This window comes from Medicago truncatula, chromosome 7, assembly GCF_003473485.1.
Source record: "Medicago truncatula cultivar Jemalong A17 chromosome 7, MtrunA17r5.0-ANR, whole genome shotgun sequence".
In the NCBI taxonomy this organism is placed as follows: Eukaryota; Viridiplantae; Streptophyta; class Magnoliopsida; order Fabales; family Fabaceae; genus Medicago; species Medicago truncatula.
Window position 1 is genome coordinate 31,563,633 of NC_053048.1, and position 21,502 is coordinate 31,585,134.

The 21,502-nt window shown below is 31.9% G+C and overlaps 2 protein-coding genes and 1 long non-coding RNA gene across 4 annotated transcripts; 1 reads left to right on the forward strand and 2 right to left on the reverse strand.

The window, feature by feature from the left end:
• Nucleotides 1-1,053: 1,053 nt before the first annotated feature.
• LOC11426318 (UPF0481 protein At3g47200) lies at nt 1,054-2,703 on the reverse strand. The gene has a single exon (XM_003623203.1). It carries the CDS (start codon nt 2,701-2,703, stop codon nt 1,054-1,056), a length of 1,650 nt encoding a protein of 549 aa, XP_003623251.1.
• A 3,611-nt stretch (nt 2,704-6,314) lies between these two features.
• On the forward strand, nt 6,315-9,820 carry LOC112416805 (uncharacterized). 2 transcript variants are annotated; one of them, XR_005642859.1, is made up of 4 exons: nt 6,315-6,526; nt 6,632-6,923; nt 9,270-9,495; nt 9,609-9,820. It is a non-coding gene; the product is annotated as an uncharacterized lncRNA (long non-coding RNA). The 2 variants fall into 2 exon arrangements; XR_003007308.2 differs by having other exon boundaries at nt 6,317-6,923.
• A 6,171-nt stretch (nt 9,821-15,991) lies between these two features.
• LOC11406328 (uncharacterized) lies at nt 15,992-19,865 on the reverse strand. The gene is made up of 2 exons (XM_003623208.3): nt 19,441-19,865; nt 15,992-16,501 (listed from the first exon to the last, which is right to left on the reverse strand). The coding sequence occupies exons 1-2, from the start codon at nt 19,823-19,825 to the stop codon at nt 16,236-16,238; spliced, it is 651 nt and encodes a 216-aa protein (XP_003623256.1). The 5' UTR covers nt 19,826-19,865; the 3' UTR covers nt 15,992-16,235.
• Between the last annotated feature and the right edge of the window lie 1,637 nt (nt 19,866-21,502).

A 21,502-nucleotide genomic window follows, 5' to 3' on the forward strand; every position in this document is an offset into this window, starting at 1 on the left:
CCTCATATAGAGAAATAATTAGGTAGAAGCGAATCTAACACATCAAATTTATGAACATCCAATAAAAAAATGCCACATTTTCTCATAAATAAAAATGAAATAAAATAAAAACAAATTTAGCAGTAATTTGCTTCTCTCTCTCAATCAACCGCCATGGATAAGAAGAAATGAGATGAAGGAAAAAACACAATGCACAAAAACAAACTGCAGAAGGTTCAATTTTTTACAAAGCAAAGGATTAAAATTTGGAAAATGAAGAAATCAAAAATTAATTTTCTTAAGGTTTTTATTATCTGCAATTTTCTTAAGATATCATGTTCATGCACACTGGAAACAAAAGCAAAGGCTTCAATGGTGGCGGTGCCAGGTTTCTTTTACAATTCTCTAGGTGCTTGTTGGATGGAAATGAGTTCCATGGATGCGGAGAAAATGGTTCGGTATGATGGTAGGAAGTATATTTTAATGATGATTTTTTAAAATCAATATTTTAAGGATCATGAAGATGGCTTTTAAGATTTATGTGAAACTTGAAATTTCACCATTGATGTTGGAATGGAATAATAGCAACATCGTGGAGGATGATGATGGTGGTTTTTCATTTTTATTTAAAATGTTTTAAAAACAATAATTACATTGTTGCACCAAAAAATGTAGTAAATGACATGTCCTATTTTTAATGGTTGTTTGCAAGGATGACATGTTATGTACTATCCTATGCAAGAATTTCTCCCTTATATATATCACAAGTAAAAATGGTCCGGGTGAATGCAATGGTCCTTTACTGTTGTGGAAGAAAGAGAATACTTTCTAATAAAAAAATTAATAAAGTGAATACTGGTGCTACAAATTCTAAACTATTAATACTTTATATTATTCAAACAAACAAATTATAAAATTGAAGGAAAATCAACTTTATTTGCATTTCAAATACTGGAAACAAACACACAGATTCAAGGTAAATAATGATTTCCCATTCCAAACAAATGAAGAAAAAGAAAAGGAAATTTACGTACTAGAAAGAGCAATATTTAATTCCACAAAAGGGGAGAGGAATTATTTGGGTAAATGGTAGGATAGGACAGTATAAACAGTCTGCACAAGAGTGAGGAAAGCCAGCATCGCAGCAACAAAGTTGTAGTTTTGTTTCAAAAACTTGAAGAGCCATTCTAGACGACCCTTGAAAAGATGGGAAAATATTTTCAAGTTCCGCAGAACAAAAAATGAATGCGAGTAATCGTTCAAGTCATCAACAATTTTAACATAACTTGAATCAACTATCCCAAGATCAACTCCAAACGACATGGAATGTAAAAACTCTTCCAACTCCTCATTACTCATCTTCAAATGATCCACAATGATATTCTTGTCCTTAAGAAGCTTCACATCAGCAGCACAACAAATCAACCCATCGAAAATCAAAGCAGATGCAGTAAAATTCCGGCTAAGATGAGTTGTATTGATCTGGTTATTGCCATTGATCCCAGAAACAACAGTAGAACATTTCCAGTTGTTTTTATGATGCTCCCAAGCAATGACATTGCACCACTTAGCTTTTGTTGTTTTTGTTATCTCTAACTGTGCAATTTCCAGTGTCCCCTTTTCAAAGTTAAAGTAAAAGTCCATACCTTTAACTTCCTCTAGCGCATCCACTTGATTATTTGTCACAAGCATATTGTGAAGCTTTATGCATATACCACCAAAACATTTCCAAAGGAAATTGAAGCAACAATTTCCATTGGCTGTTTCCTCAGCAAGTTTGATAGTAACCCCTGCAGCTTGGAGCCTCGAAGCACAGCGCATTAGTTTGGGCTTCAGATGCTGAGTACTATCAATGGGTACTACATAATTACCAACCACGTGACTTTTTCTCTCACCTTCCCTGTTAACGAAAACGTGGACAATATCAATAACATGAGGAGAATTAAAGTAGTTTGGATCTTGAACCTGAGAGTGAGAGTAGCCTGTGATAGATAGAAAAAGATTATTAATCTTTTTAATCCTTTCCTTAGGGTCTGCTGTTTTAAACTTAGTGGGGAAAAGTATTTCAGACAATATGTGGAGTACTATAATTGGTATTTGATTCTCCAACAATAGAATATCGGACAGAACATCTTCGTCTTTCAGCACTTTAAGTGCGGGACTGGGTGGGGACGACTGGCATCGTAGTTCAGAATCCATGCCTTTGGCAATCAAAAGTTCTAATAGAAAACATCCATCTATTAACATTATGTTTGCTAATTTTTGTTGGCTGAGTTTAATGTCTGGCATGTACACATAACTTGCTCGAATTTTTTCATCTGCTTTCCATATGGCTTCGCTGCAGCTCAACAAGAATTGTTTGACATCACCGTCGCTTCTGTGAAAGAGATAAAACAGGCAGCGTAATTTGACTTCCTCCATGAGAAGTAAGTCTTCTCTGCTTCCTTTGAATCTAGGACCGATTGTTACCACCCTTGGCATATAAGCTTCTTTGTTTGTTGAGTTTTTAAGTTCTTCAGGAACTATGGGAATGCTGCATGATTGAATGTAACCATTGTCCAGCGATTTCAGTAACGTCATTGTGGAAACTAACCATTTATTCATATCGGTATCAGTTTCGGTTGTTTGATTACTGGAGGTGGCATGTGTCTGTGCTCCGCTTCTTGACTGATTATTGGGGGTGGCTTGTGTCTGTTCTCCAATTCTTTGTTGATTTTTGGCCATGGCTTGTAATTGGGACTTTTGGTTTGAAAAAACAAGGGGATTAATCTAACTAGCTCGATAGAGATTGTTCGTAAACAGTTGACAGTGAGACCAATGGCTGGTGGCTATGGCTGTGGTGTGGCTTAAAATGAATAATCTTACCCATTTTATAAGTAGGAGAGATGCGGGACTGTGGCAGTGACAAACAGTGTAACATTGAGTAGTAAATCATTTGGTAGTAAATCATCGAATGCATATGTAAAACTTATTAAATGATGTGACTAACAAAAGTTTTAACATGTATCAAATCATTTGTTTTTTCATCGATTAATGAGGTATAGTAAATCATGTATTTTTAACTTACTAGATTAAAACTCGTGCCTTGCACGGGAAATATTTTCCTGAGTTTTTGTTTATATATTTTACTTTTTGTTAATAATAAATATTTAACGTTCATGATCTATGTGAGCTTAGTTCACTTGACCAAGGATAATACATGTTAAAGGTGAATTTCTCAAGCCGCTAAACTATTTGACATAAAAAGATGTTAAAATGCATGTATATTCTATACATAAAGGTTACACATATATCTTTGAGGTGGTTTTTTATTCAATTCTTTCTATTCATTTAAATTATTTTATCATTTTGGTTTCCAGAGACAAAGAATTAATAATGCTGACAATGAAAGTTGAATATACGACTTTACGGGTAAGTTAACTCTTTACTAAATAAGTCAACCTTCATCGATTATTTTTATAACATTATTTAAACTATTTTATCATTTTAATGACGTCTTTTCATCTTATTTGCCAAAAAATTATTCTTTTTGTATTTGAGTGGAATAAAATGAAGTGCGCTCTATTTAAAAAGAACAAACTCATAAATTGTTTTATTTTTTTTATATTTATAATTGTCTTCTAATTTATTTCAATTTTAAACATTTAATCGATAAAAAAAGAATTTATTGATTTATTTGTTTATTTTATGAGTTGCTTTGTTAATGAAATATTGGATGACATGTTGAGTTTTCCATTAGTAAGTTATTGTACTTCCCCTTTCAATTGTTCGAAATATGATCGATGTTTGTAAAATGAAAATTATATTTGGACACTCATATAATTCAGACACTTGAGAGAGAGAAAAATAGTGAGAGTGATGTGATTAATTTTTTTTGTTGATATTGATGTAATATGTAGCTAATGTTACAAAGAGAGATAGAGAGAAAAAAATGTTAAATGATCAAGAGAATTCAGAGGTGTTCTTATAAATAAAAAATAGGGTTAATGGTGTTTTACCTTCTGTAATATAGGTCATTTTTGGTTTTTCCCCCTGTAAAATTATTTTTTTTGATTTACCCTCTTGTAAAATATTTTTTTTTTGGAATATCCCCCTAATATGTCATAAAAAAACGACTTTATTTTTTGGAAAGAATTAGGAGAAGAGGGATCCGCCGACAATGAAAATGAAAATGAATGGGAAGATCGGAAAGTAGGAAGAAGAAAGAATTTTTTGGTTCGACGCATGGAATTAGTTAAGCACTTTATCCGAACAAATATAGAACCAGAATGGATGGTTTTATCTCTCTTACCAGTTCTTCCTCCCGAATTGAGACCAATTATTCAAATAGATGGAGGGAAACTAATGAATGTTTTTATTAATATTTTTATTTTTCCATAATTTATTTTATTTTTTATAATATTTTTTCATTTTTTTTAAATTGTAAATAAAAATCATAAATGCCACGTGTACCCCATAAAAAAATAAAAATAATTATACAGTCAGCGCGCCACATTATCCGAAAAAGGTGACGCAGCATGCCACATCAGCAAAAACGCACAGTCAGCTGGTCTAGGGGGGTTTTCCAAAACAAATTTTTTTTACAAGGACCGAATCCAAAATTTTTTTTTTTATAGGGGGCAAAACCAATAGTGATCTATATTACAGGGGGGTAAAGACCTATTAACCCTTAAGAAAATAATTTAGTTTTAGAGATTAATCTTCATGTATTAGCCATGAATTTTTTTTACATCCAGCTAAATCATGTCAAATATTTTTTTTTTGCGATATTTTAAGAACTAACTTAAAAGTAGTATAATTTGGTCGGACATATATGTAAAAGATTTTTCTACTATTGATGTATACAAATTAAATCTATAGTTTTATGTTATAGATTTTTTTTTTAAGAAGGTAAAATAGAATTATATATTAAGCAAACGACTTTACCTTCTCCGCACAAGGAGTGTTAGAGAAGAGCAAAGAAAAGTAACAATTACATCAAAAAGAAGGAGAAGAAGTCCCCAAGAGATCAAAAAACTGAAATTACATAGCTCATTCCAAACACAAAATAGGAATGAGCTACCACATATGATAATCAAAATTAAAAATGACATGTTTTGCCTTCAGCCACAAAAAAGATTGAAATTTAATTTTATCAAGAAGGTGATGAAGTATATCTTGATTTTGTTAGAAAATACATGCATTTATTTCCTGTCAGATGACCCAAAAAATCGAAAACCAAACCAAATCAAGTACCGCTCATAACTTTTTTGAAGAGCCTCCCAGAGCCACAATATGAGTCAGATGATCCGAAATATGAGACGGATAAACCAAGATGAAGCCTAACCAATTGTAATGAGCATCCAAATTTGTCGAAAAAAATCACAATGAAGAAAAAGGTGATCAACGTCCTCTGAAGTACCATACTTTCCTATAGGTTATATGTTATAGATTGACCAAACTTACTGCCTAAGAGTTACGGTCCATTGTTAGAGTCATTTTAGTTACAATGTGCCGCCTTCCCTCTCTCTCCCCCCACTACTCTCCTCCAAGAAGATCATGCCTCTCTTCCTTCTCTCCCTCTCTCCCATCGCAAACCTCTTCCCTTCCAACTTCTTTTAATCATGTTATCCTTGTGTTTTTAACATGGACATTAATCTCAAATTTAACATTTGTTTCATACAATATTGTAGGTAGGGTTGGAGGATCTCTTGGACTGAATTCGTATGTGACATCATGGATATGTTTGCTCTCATCGGTATTGTAATCCCATGTCTTATTTTGAGAGATTGTAAATATGTCATTCTTTTATAAATATTTTTATTATTATCATATCTTTTATGACAATATTGTATGAAACAAATGTTAAATTTGAGATTAATTTTAAGTTGGAAACAAAAATCGCCATCCATCTTTTAACCAAAAAGTACCTTTTAAACTTAAAATAAATTTAAATTGCCAAACAATTTAATCCTTTTTTTTCAACAGCTCCGATAAACTTTCGATGGTATCTGAATGGATAGTTAATGTATCTTCCAAAAAAGATCACCGGAACGAAACCATGATTTTGTTTAACAACGGAACAAAACCATGATATAACCGCAATCTAATAGCATCCTTTATATCTAATCCTAGCAAACATGTTTACCCTAATTTCTTAACCCTAATCCTAAGTTTTTGGCTCCAAATCGTTCCAGCCGTTGGATTAATCTATGTTGCTCCAAACGTTTTTCGTTTTCCAATGCAGCAACAAATTAATACAAATTGATTTATACAAGGTACCCTTTCTTTTTTTTTTTTGTACAACCTTTTGAAATCCACCTAGCTTCAATCCTACTTGCGGTCAGCTCTCTCTCTCTCTCTCTCTCTCTCTCTCTCTCTCTCTCTCTCTCTCTCTCTCTCTCTCTCTCCATGGCCTTGCAGCTACGGTGGTCTCCCAACACTCTGTCGCTTTTCTTTTCCACTCTCTCCCTCATCTCTCTCGGTTCCGGCACAACCCTTGCCGTCGTCGACTCCCCCGCCACCGTCTACTGCATCGTATCGTCACAACAAACAACATAATCAATTGGTGAGTTGTCTTTCCCTCTATCTATCCACGATTATGCTGCCCCTACCATGGCCAACCAATTGGTTTCCGATTTCCCTATTTTTACTGATTCAATTATTTAATCAGCTTTCTCTTTCTTCGATTTTGTTTGACAATCAAATGGCGAGGTGATGGCTGTTTGATACTCGCATGCAAGCATCGAGTGAAGCTTAGGGTCGGATACAAAAAAAAAAAAGAAATCCAGTAAACTATCACTCCTCATTCGCTTCCGGATACTTTGATAGTTTACTGGATTTCTTTGAGCTCAAAATCTAATGGGTCAAAGACGGCGGCAAAATGGTGATTGTTCGATGCAGAAGCCCAATCGTCTATGTGGGTTACGAATATAGTGTTCATTAAGTTCTCAAAGGATTTACATGTAAGAAATTGTTTTTAACCCCCTTTTTAATTACGTGATTTAAGAACATTATTTGAATTTGAATATGACGTCTCTGATTAGAGAATGAAGATGCTACTATATATATTTGATCGTAAATCCACATCTATGATGATGTTGTTCATGTAACTTTTAATGAGTCTGGTGTTACAAAATGAGCTTGAAGATGAATTGGGAACATTGAATTCACTTGCATTTTGATTCCTTTTAGGGTTTGGTGTTCTATGTTAAACAAAACCAAAACCACTACCATAGGATGAAGCAGGGGTTTTAGAAACAAAATCAAAACCACTACCATAATTTTGAATGTTGGTGTTGGATTTTAAACTCTCTGTTATCTGATTGTGGGTTTTAAAATAACTCTATACTAAATTTTTAAAATTTTTGTACTAACATATTATATATTCTCTCAATAACAATGAGAACTCGAGGGATTCTTAGTTCTTCCATTCTTACTTTTGAAAATCCATTAGACTAATAATTATCTAAAATTTTTGTGATGTTTCTTTCAAATCTAAAATTGTGTATATGTGTATAGGTATGTTGGGATGCATATTATTTAATTTGGTAGCATTTGGATCACATTTGATTGGTCAAATAATATTCTGAGATCACTTACTTCTCATTTGCCACAGTTCATACATCAATAGCTTCTTTTAATACTTCAGCTTAACCATATTGATCACTGCTTCTATTTGTCACTTCTGGTTTGTTAAGGCAATTAGAGTTTACCTGTTTCTGCCATTAGCACTATCAATCATCGTTTAATTTTATCTCTCAAAGTATAAATTCGTGCATCTTATCGTGATAATTTATTCATAAAAAATCAGTATAGTTTATTTGCTAATTATGTTTGTTTCCGATCCCATTTGTGTTTCTCAGTTGGTGTTCTTTGTGTTTAGTGGTCAAATGTGAATAGTTTTAAGGGATGCTAAATTCTTTCAAAAGGTTTTAGTTTTGGATATGGAAAATTAGTCTAATGGATTTTTTTTCTTAATCTCTCTTTGATCCATCCAAGTAAAAGTAAAATGATTCACTTTAGCCCTTTCTAACTAACCTTAATAAACCGTTTTGATTCAAATACATTGAGAATATAAAATATGACTTATTTAACACAATTACATAAGTTGTTGATTTCAGAACATAGATGGAGCTTGAGGAAGATCGATTATCGTAATAATTTATTCATAAAAAATCAGTATAGTTTATTTGCTAATTATGTTTGTTTCCAATCCCATTTGTGTTTCTCAGTTGGTGTTCTTTGTGTTTAGTGGTCAAGTGTGAATAGTTTTAAGGGATGCTAAATTCTTTCAAAAGGTTTTAGTTTTGGATATGGAAAATTAGTCTAATGGATTTTTTTTCTTAATCTCTCTTTGATCCATCCAAGTAAAAGTAAAATGATCTGCTTTAGCCCTTTCTAACTAACCTTAATAAACCGTTTTGATTCACATACATTGAGAATATAAAATATGACTTATTTAACACAATTTCATAAGTTGTTGATTTCAGAACATAGATGGAGCTTGAGGAAGATCGATTATCAAGCCTGCCTCCAATGAATGAGGTGATTGCAGAGCTTTTGGATTCTTTCACGCTTCATGATAGCATTTCGGCGAAGATTCAGATTCGAAAGTTGAGGTAACACTTAGATCTAATCCTCATATCGTATCAGATCATTCTTGAGAGCAGCTGAATCATTTATTTTTGTTTGGTTTTGTCTGTTCTTGCTGATTGTGGTTATTGCATATTGTGGTTGTTTGTGCAAAACTTATATATGCTACTTTCGTAATTAACTTGAGTTGATGATTTAATAGAGTTAATAGTAATCCATGATAAGTTACTTCAAAAGTACAAAAGTTATTTTTCTGCATAATTTTGCAGGTTGCTCTTTAGGGGGATAGTTGTATTAGTAGCTATGGTGGTTATTTTATCGGTGGTCGTCGGACCAGTTTGACTATATGGGAAGGAGATGAGTTTAGTTTTGAGGAATTTGGAGCGGCGACTGTGTTTTTTGTTTTCGAGTGCTGATGCATTTAGCGCTTTTCTGATGAATTTGGAGCGGACCAGTTTCACACTCCTCCGTTGTTTCTTAAGTTAAATCGCGCCATGTTTCCAGAAGGGATGGTTCCGAGTTTGTGATAAAAAAGCTCATATTCCATACAGACATGACATTGTGAATTTAAATTTTCGTGCAGCAAAATTCTTAAAGTGTCGATGATGTTACATCCAGTGTTCTGGTATGTGTCCGCCTGTTCTGATGTTTAACTTCTTTTTATAATGATTTTTATATGTAACTAATTTATGTTTAATGCGTTTTTCACTTTTCAGATGATGTCATACAATCGGTTGTTTGAATCGTTTCTTTCAAAAGATACGACGGTGTTTTACATGACTGCTGATTCCGGTTGTTTGTGGAGGTGTACCTGTATTCAGTGTGTATGTTATGTTTCAGGCCATATACACTTCATAGAAAAATCAGATGGCATTGCAAAAACGCTGATAATGTTTTATTCTGGTAGATAGTTCGGTATCTTGAAAGGAATATTGATTATAGGTATGTTCTTTTAAGATGCATATTCCATCAACCTGCCATTTGACATCTTTATTTATATATGTTAACATAAACAAATTGATACTAAAACTGTATTATTTTGAATACGAAAACAGGGTAACAGGGAATTAAGGCAGCTGCTTTGATAAGAATGTTGTTTCAGGACCCACCCTTGAGTTAATTTGCAATTCCAGGTCTATTGGCGCAACATTGTTAATGCAAAGTATTCTACATAATGCAAAAGGGCACATGTTTAGCGTATTGAGTTATTGTATTTTCTAAATATACTTTATTTAAGAGGTGTGTATCCAATACCGTTGCGTTGTGAGTATTCTTTTATAAAAGTCGATAGTAACTTAATCATGTTTGGTTATCATATCACTTTACGGTGGTTTATATTTCATCAAGTTACGTGTTTTACTATTTATGACCCGTGCGGCAGCACGGGTAGACAATCTAGTATGATATAAGCGATGCAAAAAGAAAGAACAACCCTTTTTTGATATGAGTTTTAAAAGGGTATAATCGGTAGGATGAGCTCCACGGAAAGGTGGTCAAGTAGTGATAAATGGATCATTAGAGTCAATTCTGGAAAATGACATTATCGTCATTGCATAAAACAAATGATATTTTAACAATGCAACAAACAATTATCATGGCACCGTTTAGTGATGAGGGAGAAAAGATAGACACCATAACAACCATAACAAAATGAGTAACATCTTTGGCTCATTTTGATAAAGTGGATAAATCAAATAAGAACACTTGGATTAGAAATTGGTAAAATTGGATAAATCAAATATCTACAATGAAAATCAATAGCAAAATGCACAAAAGGATTCAAAGAAAGAAAGTGAAAACATAAGAACACTTAATATTATAGAAGTATTGTTGAAACATATGAATAAACACAAACATTATTGAAATTGAAATTACTGATATTGAATCATTAGAAAAGTGGGAATGATGTCTAGGGTTTATTTTATGTGCCTTATATAGGCTAATGATTTTCAAAGCCTTTGAATACAGAGATATGGAGAGATGTTATGCACTTGAATGCACAGATATGAAGAGATTTGAATTTGATTTTCAAAACAAATGGTGAGTTGTTCAAACCAATTGAATAGACAAAGATATGAATGCATTGAAAGCTCATTCCACGTGTACTTGATAAATATTTGAATTAGTATATCATTAATTGTAATAGAGCTTAGAACCATCCCATGTGTACTTGAGAATAGAAGAGGTTTGAATTGTTTATAGAGCTGTCAAAACGGGCCGGGTCGTATGGGCCGGCCCGTTTAGCCTGAATAAATATAGGGCTTGGGCCTAAAATATTGTGTCCGAATTTTAATAGGGCTTTTTAGCCCGGCCCTTAAAAGCCCGGTATCCGTTAGGGCTAGCCCGAACGGGCCGCGGGTAGCCCGTTAGCCCGCATAACAAAAAAAATCCTTTAAATTATATATATTTTTCAAATAATTCTTTACTTAGTTGATTATCAAAGTAAAAAAACAAAAGTGAAAAGTTAATGAATTAACACAAATATAAATGTAATATAAAATTATATTTATTCTTTTCGTTATTTATAGTTTTAAAGATCGAATATATAAATATTTATAACCATAACATATCTAATTTATTTAAAATCATTTTCCTCGTCGTTTTAGTTTACGACGTTTGTACGAAAATGTTTACAATTTATTTTTGTGCTAGACATTATTTAAACATATTAAAAATATTATTTATAAAAAAATTATAGCAATGTTTTATAGTACTATTTTAAAATAAATAAAAAATTAATTTTTAATACAGGCCGGCCCGTTTAGCCCGCGGCCCGTGTAGGGCCGGGCTCGGGTAGTATATTTCAAGCCCATTTTTCAACCGGACTTTTTAGCCCCGCTAAAGCCCGAAGCCCGTTAGGGCCGGACCGCCCGTTTTGACAGCTCTAGTTAAATCTCACGTTTGAAATTCAAAATTGGTATAACTCATGTTATTCTATTTTCAAACCAACTCATGTATCACTAAATATTTGTCATTAGAATAATTTATTGGACAATAATCCCTTACTCCTTAAAGTTGTTAGGTTAGCAACAACTTAACCCTAATTTTTTTGCCTCTAAAACTGCAGCATTTAATGCTAATGAGGTTAACCTAAAAATATTTTCCTCCTAAGGCATTTGCAATTTGAATTTCAAAAATATTTTCAGTGAATTAATCCAAAACCATTCAGTTCCTTTTGGTTACCTAAGCTAAAATTTATCCTCTCTTTGAACAATGCACTGCAATTAATATTTTCCATCGGTAACCCATGTAAATTGCACATTTCACAACTCAGCCTAACTCTCCATTTTCCCACTCAGATGCACCGAATGCAGCACCTCGATTTTCTGCTATATATATACATCCAACACACATCAGTTTTACTTTCATCTTGAACTATTATACTGAACACTATTTTGCTCCCATGGCCATGCATATGAACATGTTACAACACCAACACTCATGGCTATATATGCCGGCATATCTCCACTAATATTAGGCACTCTTTGATTTGTTTGCAATTTAAAAGTGGTTTAATATTTATGTTTGATGGTTCTTTGCTACAGCTGGTTCTTATAATGAATGATTCCATTGAGATATTGAATGAAACCAGGCATGATTCTCTTCTTCCTTTTGTTAGTTGTGGTTCTGTTTTCCCTCTATAAGTCTTCTTTATTTTATTTTATTTTATTTTATTTTATCAGTTTGTGTTTTTTCTTTCTAATTGGAGTTTTTTTATTTCTGTAATGTGGTGATTTTATTGATACTATTGACGCTTGCAAGTTTTGGATATAATAAGAAAATTGTGTACTCTAGAAGAGACTCATTGGTGTTCTATAAAACCAAGTTATTCATCATCGTGTGTTCTATTAGGTAAAGAAACACTATAGTTCAAAACATAAGAATTTTACGAGGATTTAATTTGTTTATGTGCTTTTACTCCCTTCAATTTGAATATATTTAATAATTTGGTGCGTATTATGTGATTTCTAACTTGGCTATCAGAAGAACTCAATCAACTTCTGGTGCGTATTATGTGCTTTTACTCCCTCCGATGCATTTTGCTATTGATAGGACAAATGTTGCTCCAGCATTCAACAACAATCTTCCTTTCACGTTTAACCTATCATCAATAATTTTACTATTGAAATGGTGAATAATTTCACGTTTAACCTATCATTCCGACATGACATCAACAATTTGGCGGTATTGTTTGTTTAATTTTTTTTAAGTCGTTTTGTTTGCAAACCTACTGAACGTGGTGTTAACTTTAAATGAAGGTGTTGCATTATGGGCATTTTGTGGAGCAAGCGTTGGTGGCATCATGGGATTTTTACGATGGAGGACTTTGTTGGATGTATGTTATTTTTAGTTTTAAGTTTCAGAAGTTTGTTTCATGTTATAAAGACTATAATTTGTTCTTCAGTAGTTTAATTATCGTTTGATGTTTAAGATTTGTCTAAGCCTCCAGAATTGGTTTTGGGTTCATATGTTGCAAGTTTTTCAACTTTTGTTTCATAAGTATTATTTCTAATCCCTTTTGTATCAGATATTTTGAATCTTTTTGTTGAAACAACATTGCTGCGTTTAATTAAATTGCTCTATATTTTTTTGCATTTGTAATTAGCCATCACTGCGATTTATTGTTGTTATTTCAGTCAAAAAAAGAATACAATGCAGTGCGTGTGTGTGTATTTACTCCACTTTAAGTGCATTCTTTTAGGAAATAATGGAACGGCTTCATGCATTCTTTTGTATTAAGACCATTCTTTTAGAATATCTACCATCCTCATTTTTTAATATCCACTCAGCAATTGTTTGTGTGTTTTGAATGCAGAGAAAGGTAGCTATATATACCTGAAATCCTGGATAAAGAATACAGTGTTTGCACAACAAACTCATAATGTCTAAGCTACCACTCTTGCGTTATGTTTAAATTACGACATTCTTGCATATACCGGCGATTGTGAACTCCGCTATTTTTAATGAGGACCAAAATGGAGTAATAATGGTTACATTATTGGGAATTACCCTGTTCAGAAAGTCAAATTTTTAAAAGAATTAGAATTCATATAGTTAAAAAATTAAAACTAATAAAAATAGTGTTTTGCTGTTTACTTGATGTCGATGTTAGCAGATTCTCATGCAATGGTGAAAAAGTTTTTCTGCACAACCTTTAAATGCTGAAATTTATATAACAACATTTACTTTAAGTTTATATGCACTGTTTTCTATGACTTTTGGATAAGCAAAGGACGTGATTTGTTGCTGCAGATATGTCATTGTTGTATATTCAGCAAAATGGAAATAATAATTGCAATCTCAATATTTTTGTAGTGATCCGTATGTTATTATTTAAATTGTGTCCGGATTTTGAATTCGCAACATTCTCTCTCTTTTTTTCTTTGGTGTAGCGCAACATTCTCTCAATACTATAGAAGACATGAAATAATATTTGTTGCAATTCTATAGTTTAAAAAGATAAATTTTATTTAATAGCAATTGATAGAACTTATTTAGTTGAGAATTATACCAAAATTTCACTCTTATCATAAGGAAAAAGTATAAGTATTTCTTATTGTTGTTTGTTGTTGTTTCGACTTTCGAGGGTTACTTCTAAAGAAGAGTTGAAGATATTAATCTAAGATGAAGACGGTGAAAACACTGAAATGACATCCAACGTCGTCTATGAGGAAGTATTTCGTAACGTGTAGCATAAAAAACCCACAATATTTAGGAGAATGTACAACTTCATTATGTATGCTGGTGTTGCATTTTAATTAACAATATATTACTATCATCTTACAATACATTAATATTAAATGTCATTTTTATTTTGTTTCGGAATTCATTTCATATTAAGATTAGCAACTATATTTCGTCTAATAAGACCCGTGCGACGCACGGGTCACCAGTCTAGTTATTATATTATTTCCCTAATTTAATTTTTTAAGAGGCTGTGTGTTTGATTTGTAAAAGATTGGATACTGCACAGAACAATACTAAACAAGTGATTGAGTTTGTCGATATACATGACAAACTGTTTTGTCCTGAACCTTGTTTGATATGTTAATGTACAAGATAAAATATTGCAAATTTTACGATAATACCCTTTATGACGTGCAATGTTTGATTTTTCACTGTGCAAAGACATAAACAAAATTTTAAAACTTTTAACTATTTTATTTATTTTTCCAATATAACCAACACACTTAACAATTATTAGAACAGTTTGAATTTGATTAACACGTTTATATATTTATCAACTACATCATATTATATAATTTTTAATAAAGAAAAAACGACATCATAAGCATCATGAAACCAAGGAAGGAAAAGTGACACACACAAAGTAGGGAAGGAACGAAAAATAAAAAGGAAAATGATTCATAGACACACTTTTCCTTGTACCCCTCTTATACACCTGCCCATGTGGATGGCAGCTTTGTAATTTTGTTAAAAAGGAAGAGGTAAAATTGAGATTTCACGTGCCATTTTCTCTGAACTCTTCTTTCTCTCCTCCATCCACCCCTCTCTCTCGTCTCTGTTGTCCTTCTCTCTTTTCTTGCCGGCTTCCGCCGCGGCTCTCTCTCACATCTACCCAAATCAGAATAAAGAACACAAATCCAAATCAAACCGAAAAAGGAAATGCAAGGCCAAAAAAAATGATGAATCTGAATGGGTAAACAAGTGTTACCCATCACAAGTTCTATCTTGAATCTAAAATACTTATTCAAAATGTATAATATGCTGGTTAGTCAGCTTCCATGGCTGTTAAGAGTCTTGTTTGGTCTGAAAAATACTGTTAACTCTAATTTATGTTATAGTTTCAACCCAATTTTTAAAGTGGTCTATCATCATTTTCTACCCGACCTCCGATCTCTTGTCGTCGGAAGATCTCGCGACCCAACGTTGGGGTGGTGGCCTGATCAAAGACCGGCGAGACCGTGGGCCGGAGGCAGTGAGGAAGACATCGGAATAGTGGAGAAGGGTGGGAGGAAAAAAAAACTGGCGAAGGAGAGAGAGCGTGAGGGAAACACTCTCAAATAAAAAACTGCAAAAAGCCAATGGATAATTGAAAGAATCTCTTGAAGACAGGAGTTTATTTAAAGAAATAGAAGTAATGAAGGGATAAAATAGTATTTATCATTTCATAAACACAGGACAAAACTTTGTCCACTGCTTTAGCGCCGTACAAGAAAAGAGGAAGTTGTCTAGTGCATGCTTCTTTATTGCTTTTCTGAATCAAACCATGGACAAATATTTTTGTCCTGCCCAGTGGTTCATTTTTTTACAATTCAAACGCGTGTTTGTTTGAAATTTATCAAATTTATTTTTAAGAATAATATTTTTTAAAATATAAAAATGATAAATTTAATTCAAAGTATTTAAAAAAAAAAATATTTAATTAACTTTATAATATTCCTAGAAATAAGAATTATAATAGATAACTCGATAATTTATTATCTAACAGTAACCACGTACGTAACTCAGGAAATTCAATACAATTAACTTCATAAAGTGAGTGGAGGACCGTCTCACTTATACAGTAGAAGCTAGATACTTCTTGACAAATTGAAAATAACGGAAGAAATTAATAGTAAAACAGAGTCTTTTGTGTTTTTCAATAGGCACTTGAGCAATGCCTTGGAGATTATTGAAATAAAACAGAGGTACTTGTACTTTGATTCTGCGGTGGTATTTTATTCCGTTGGTTCTTTCATCTTCAAACTATTGAAAAACTGAGGTTCAAACTGTGCTTCAAGATTGGAAAGCAGTGTTTCTCCTAATCTGCGAAGCATTGCTGCTTGAGACAACAGCATAGCTGCAGCTTGTGCCTGCTCTTCCATTGCATTCTCTTTCTTATCACCAGTCGTCAGCTTCAGAACATACTCTCCATCTTTCCCGTCAAAACTTACCTTTATTACCTCATCACTGAAATTCAACCGCTTTGGAACCAAGCCTCTACCTGGACATGATTAAAAAGATACTTAATTGATAAACATAATTACAAATCACTCCCTTTCTTTTTAAATATCATTTTAAAGTTATGCGCACAAATTATTATATTTTTTCTTGAGAAAAGGTAGCATATGACATTTGTGCACTTGAATTCACCCCTCCAACTTCTCTCTAAACTTTCTTTCTCATTCGTTCATCGAGACGGGGTGATTTTAGGTCATTTTATGACTTAGAATCATCCATCTACATCTTTTTTTTCTTTTCTTTCAATCTAAATAAGTGGTTTTCACATATATCAAATTTTTTTCTTTTGTGATTTCGTCGTCTAAGTGCGGTGTTGTGTTGTTCGTCGTCTTATGCGACGTTTGATTTCGTGTCTTGTCGCGGTGTTCGTTTATTTCTTATTGAAAGATCGGCATCAGTCAATCACAAATTCAACCAATGATTTGGGCGTCAACGTTGAAGATCCAGAAGCATGTGAATTTCGGAGACTTAGGTTTTATCATATTATTGGTAGACATTTTGCCGTTTTATGTTATTAACTTGAATGATGTCTTTGTTCGTAAATTCACCCTTTACGTTGTTAGCGATGTTTGTATCTGATGTAATTTATTGATTTGACCGATTTGAATGAATGAATATCGTTTTGTTTTTGTCAACAAAAAAAAAACATTAGCTAATAAAATATTTTTTCTTGAGAAAAGGTAGCATATAAATCATTGAATAATTAATATATTTGGTTGATAATAAATACATCATTTCCTTCTTAAACCTTGAAAGTGGAATTTTTTTCTTTAAATAGGAACTAGAGGGAGTATATCAATATGTTGCATAGACTTACCAGAAATGGAACTTGAATTCTCCCCGAAGATTTATCTTTTGGTATAGATTATTAATCATTTAAGTTTAATTATAAATACTATGTTTTTCATACAAATCTATATTACTAGTAGTGTAAGTGTGCGTTTGGTATGACGGTGACGAGAATTAATTTTGATAGAATTAAGTTTGAGATAATTGATTTTGGTTAAAAGTGAGTTGGATGTAAATTGATTTATATTTAGATATACAAAACTAAAAGTGATTTTTATCAATTTATGTTGTTTGGATAATTTTTGTCAAAATTGATTCTAGGTATGTAATTACCAAAATGGATTTTAACTTATTTAAAATTAGATTTTATTTATATTCATCAAAATGATTGTTAAAAAATATTTACGAGGTAATAGTTATTTCACATATATAATGAGTATTTATTTTGCGATTTATATCTTTTTGGTAGTATTTGATTTTTTTTTTTTTTTTTTTAGGGAATTTGATTTATTTTAATGTTGTCTTATTAAATGAAATATTGCCAAATTTAAGTATAAGTCAAAGATAATCAAATGGGTTTGTCACAAAAAATAAATAAAAAATCGAATGGCCTTTTTCAGATCTCTTTCTTTTCTGAAGCAACAACACGAGAAGCCCAGTCTTGCTTCCCTGACCTCTAGAACATACTGTAGCAGCAATGGTGAAGAAAATGCAGCAAAAATACAAGAGTAAAGCTGGAAATTAATTTGGGGTTTATGCAGAATTGATTTTAATAGACGCAGAAGCTTGAAATTGTAGCTTCTTGTCAACTCGCGTTTGAGGCTAGAATCACTTTTTAGGGATTCGATTTTGCTGGTTATCCAAACATCCAAGAATTGACTCAAACCACGTTTTGTGGCTGAAACTCACATTTGGGGCTGCAAAACGTAGATCCAATCAAACACTCATAAAACGTAAACGTGCGTTTAAAAACATCCACAAGTAGAGATGTGCGTTTTTTTTTTTTAGGGATAAAGTAGGTTAAAGTTTCTATTTTACTAATAGAAAATAATTTATATGCATTAATTAGAGTTGAGACTTCCTCTCAATTTTTTTTTTCCAAGGTCGAGACTTGCAACGATCGTAATGAGTTCCAGAAATAATTTCATCTAAACTTTTTTGTAACAATAAAACCTATAATAGAAGGTGGGTAGTTTGGTATCTACTGTGATCCCGAGTCTACAATTTGCTTGTTGCAAAGGTTGGAGTTGGGATGTCAATAAGTATCAATGAATACAAATAGTATGATATAAATATTGTTCCGTTGGATAAATATCATATTCGTATATGTTCCATATTCGCGTGGGTACGTGGGTATTGAGGTATTCACGGAATTCATGAATTTTTGATTTTTTTTTTTGTTGTAGAAAGAATATTTTTTTTTAATTACCAAAACACTTCAGCTTTTAAACATCCATACATAATCCATACAAAAATTCATGATTCTTACATCGTACGTTTCAATTTACGAAGGAACGAAATATACGACATAAAAGAAAAGTAACCAAGACACATATAAAGAAATTAATGAACATAGAAATGATGAATTTTTTCTAGAAAAAACTCTCAGTTTCACACAAAGAGATTAAATAAATTCCCACATAGAAATTAGATTTTTTTTTTTTTGAAATATTCATGTATTATATTGATCTAAATATAGAAAGCTCTAAAATCTAAAATAAAAAACAAGTAATTGTGCTAAGAAGAAGATGAAATGAAAAGAAAAAAAAGCGGGTGCACCAAAAGGAAAGAGGAAAAAAAAGTTGTAAGATAAGAGAAAAGTTGTCATACAATCGTACAATAAACTAAACTAGGGTTTTTTGAGACCTCAAAATTATATATATATATATACAAGGGTTTTTAAATTTATGGTCCTATAAATATTTTTCTGTCACCATTTTTAATTATTGTTTTTAAGTTTAGTAATATGTACCTTTAGTATTTTTGAATGAATTTTTTATGAACATTTAGAATATTATAAGAATCGTTATACAAAAATTATTTAACCCTTAAATAAATAGAACCAACTTAAAATACTCGTACACCAAAGTACCAAACAATAGTTGGTTTAGATTAAATTATTTGCCCTCATACCTTTCATTGCTGGCTTGTCCCGTGGGTGAGATTCCATCCCATAAGATTCTATTGTATAGCTTGGGGTTGTTTGATTGTCAGCGGAGATAGGATTGTCCGGCATCGTTTCAGGGAAAGAATTGTAAGCAGGGAAAGAATTGTTGTTGGCCTCTGGCTGAGGTTCCAACTGACCTGGTATTGCAATGCTTGGGCTTGGTTGATAGTAAACGTTGTCCTCTTTATCTTGGAACTTGTTTTCCATTTGTTTGTTTTCCAACTTACCCGTTTGATGGTCAGTGTAGGAAGAATGGTCCTCCACCGTTTCACTGTAGTAATGGTGTCCCGTTACATGGCTACTACAATTCGAGCTCTCAAGTCTCTTCCTTTTGTTGCCTATTGATGTCATATTTCTCGATACCTATCCTCTCGGCTCTTCAACAAAGCTAAAATCAGTAGTTATTTATATATTATTTTTCTACTAGTTACTGGGTAGTTTCCTTGGGATGGCACTTTTTTTTTTTTTGGAAGGAAATTTTTTTAATTTTTTTATTTAGGCGGAGGGTGAAATTGGTATATACTAGATTACTAACCCGTGCGCCGCACGGGTTTTATGAGATGAAAAACATTCGTTAACAATTTAAAAAAATGAACATTACATTATATAATATTATCTCTCATTATTATAGATCTCTGTGAATAGAATAAGATGATGAAATGACAAAAGAAGTCGAAAAACCAAAGATTATTATTTATAGGCCAAAATTACGTAAAGAATAAACAATAAACAACATAATAAAAACTCATGTTCAATGACATGATAATAATAATTTGAATCAAAACAAATACACTCATGTTCAATGACATGATAATAATAATTTGAATCAAAACAAATACTTTAGTTACAACCAAACAAAATACTTACTAAGATATTTAAGAAAAAAGACTATTATTGATCATAAGATAAAGAAAAACGATTGAGCCTCACTAAATTTATTTATATCAAGTACAATTTTTCTGTTTCTTATTCTCAAGGTATAAACTACATATTTTAGCCATACAAACTCTCAAATTTAGCAGCACTACACACAATCCGTGACTACTTCTATCAGTTCATTTCTTGAGTTTCTAATAAGGTTAAACAAAGGAATTCAGTATCAGGGTTCAAATAGTAAATTTATGCAATAGATTTAGGTTAAAATTAGGGCTAAAATATGCTTCTGTATTAACTTTAATATATAAGAAGATATATAAGAAGATGTATCGAGAAATTGAGAAGGGGGAAAATTCAATAAGGTTACACAAAGGAATTTAGCATCATGGTTAAAATAGTAAATTTATGCAATAGGTTTAGGTTAAAATTAGGGCTAAAATATGCTTCTGTGTTAACTTTAATATATAAGAAGATAAGAAGATATATATAAGAAGGGAATTTAGCATTAGGGTTAAAATAGTAAATTTATGCAATAGGTTTAGGTTAAAATTAGGGCTAAAATATGCTTCTGTGCTAACTTTAATATATAAGAAGATGTATCGAGAAATTGAGAAGGGGGAAAATTCCATAAGGTTAAACAAAGGAATTTAGCATCAGGGTTAAAATAGTAAATTTATACAATAGGTTTAGGTTAAAATTAGGGCTAAAATATGCTTCTGTGTTAACTTTAATATATAAGAAGATAAGAAGATATATATAAGAAGGGAATTTAACATCAGGGTTAAAATAGTAAATTTATGCAATAGGTTTAGGTTAAAATTAGGGCTAAAATATGCTTCTGTGTTAACTTTAATATATAAGAAGATGTATCGAGAAATTGAGTAGGGGGAAAATTCAATAAGGTTAAACAAATGAATTTAGCATCAGGGTTAAAATAGTAAATTTATGCAATAAGTTTAGGTTAAAATTAGGGCTAAAATATGTTTATGTGTTAACTTTAATATATAATAAGAAGATAAATAAGAAGATATATAAGAAGATGTATCGAGAAATTGAGTAGGGGGAAAATTCAATAAGGTTAAACAAAGGAATTTAGCATCAGGGTTAAAATATTAAATTTATGCAATAGGTTTAGGTTTAAATTAGGGCTAA

What these genes read in the sequence shown, in the direction of transcription:
- LOC11426318 (XM_003623203.1), bottom strand. Translation starts at nt 2,703, where the DNA reads ATGGCCAAAAATCAACAAAGAATTGGAGAACAGACACAAGCCACCCCC.
- LOC11406328 (XM_003623208.3), bottom strand. Translation starts at nt 19,825, where the DNA reads ATGACATCAATAGGCAACAAAAGGAAGAGACTTGAGAGCTCGAATTGT. An exon ending in GGACAAGCCAGCAATGAAAG is followed by an intron (nt 16,502 to 19,440) that starts GTATGAGGGCAA and finishes AATCATGTCCAG; the next exon opens with GTAGAGGCTTGGTTCCAAAG.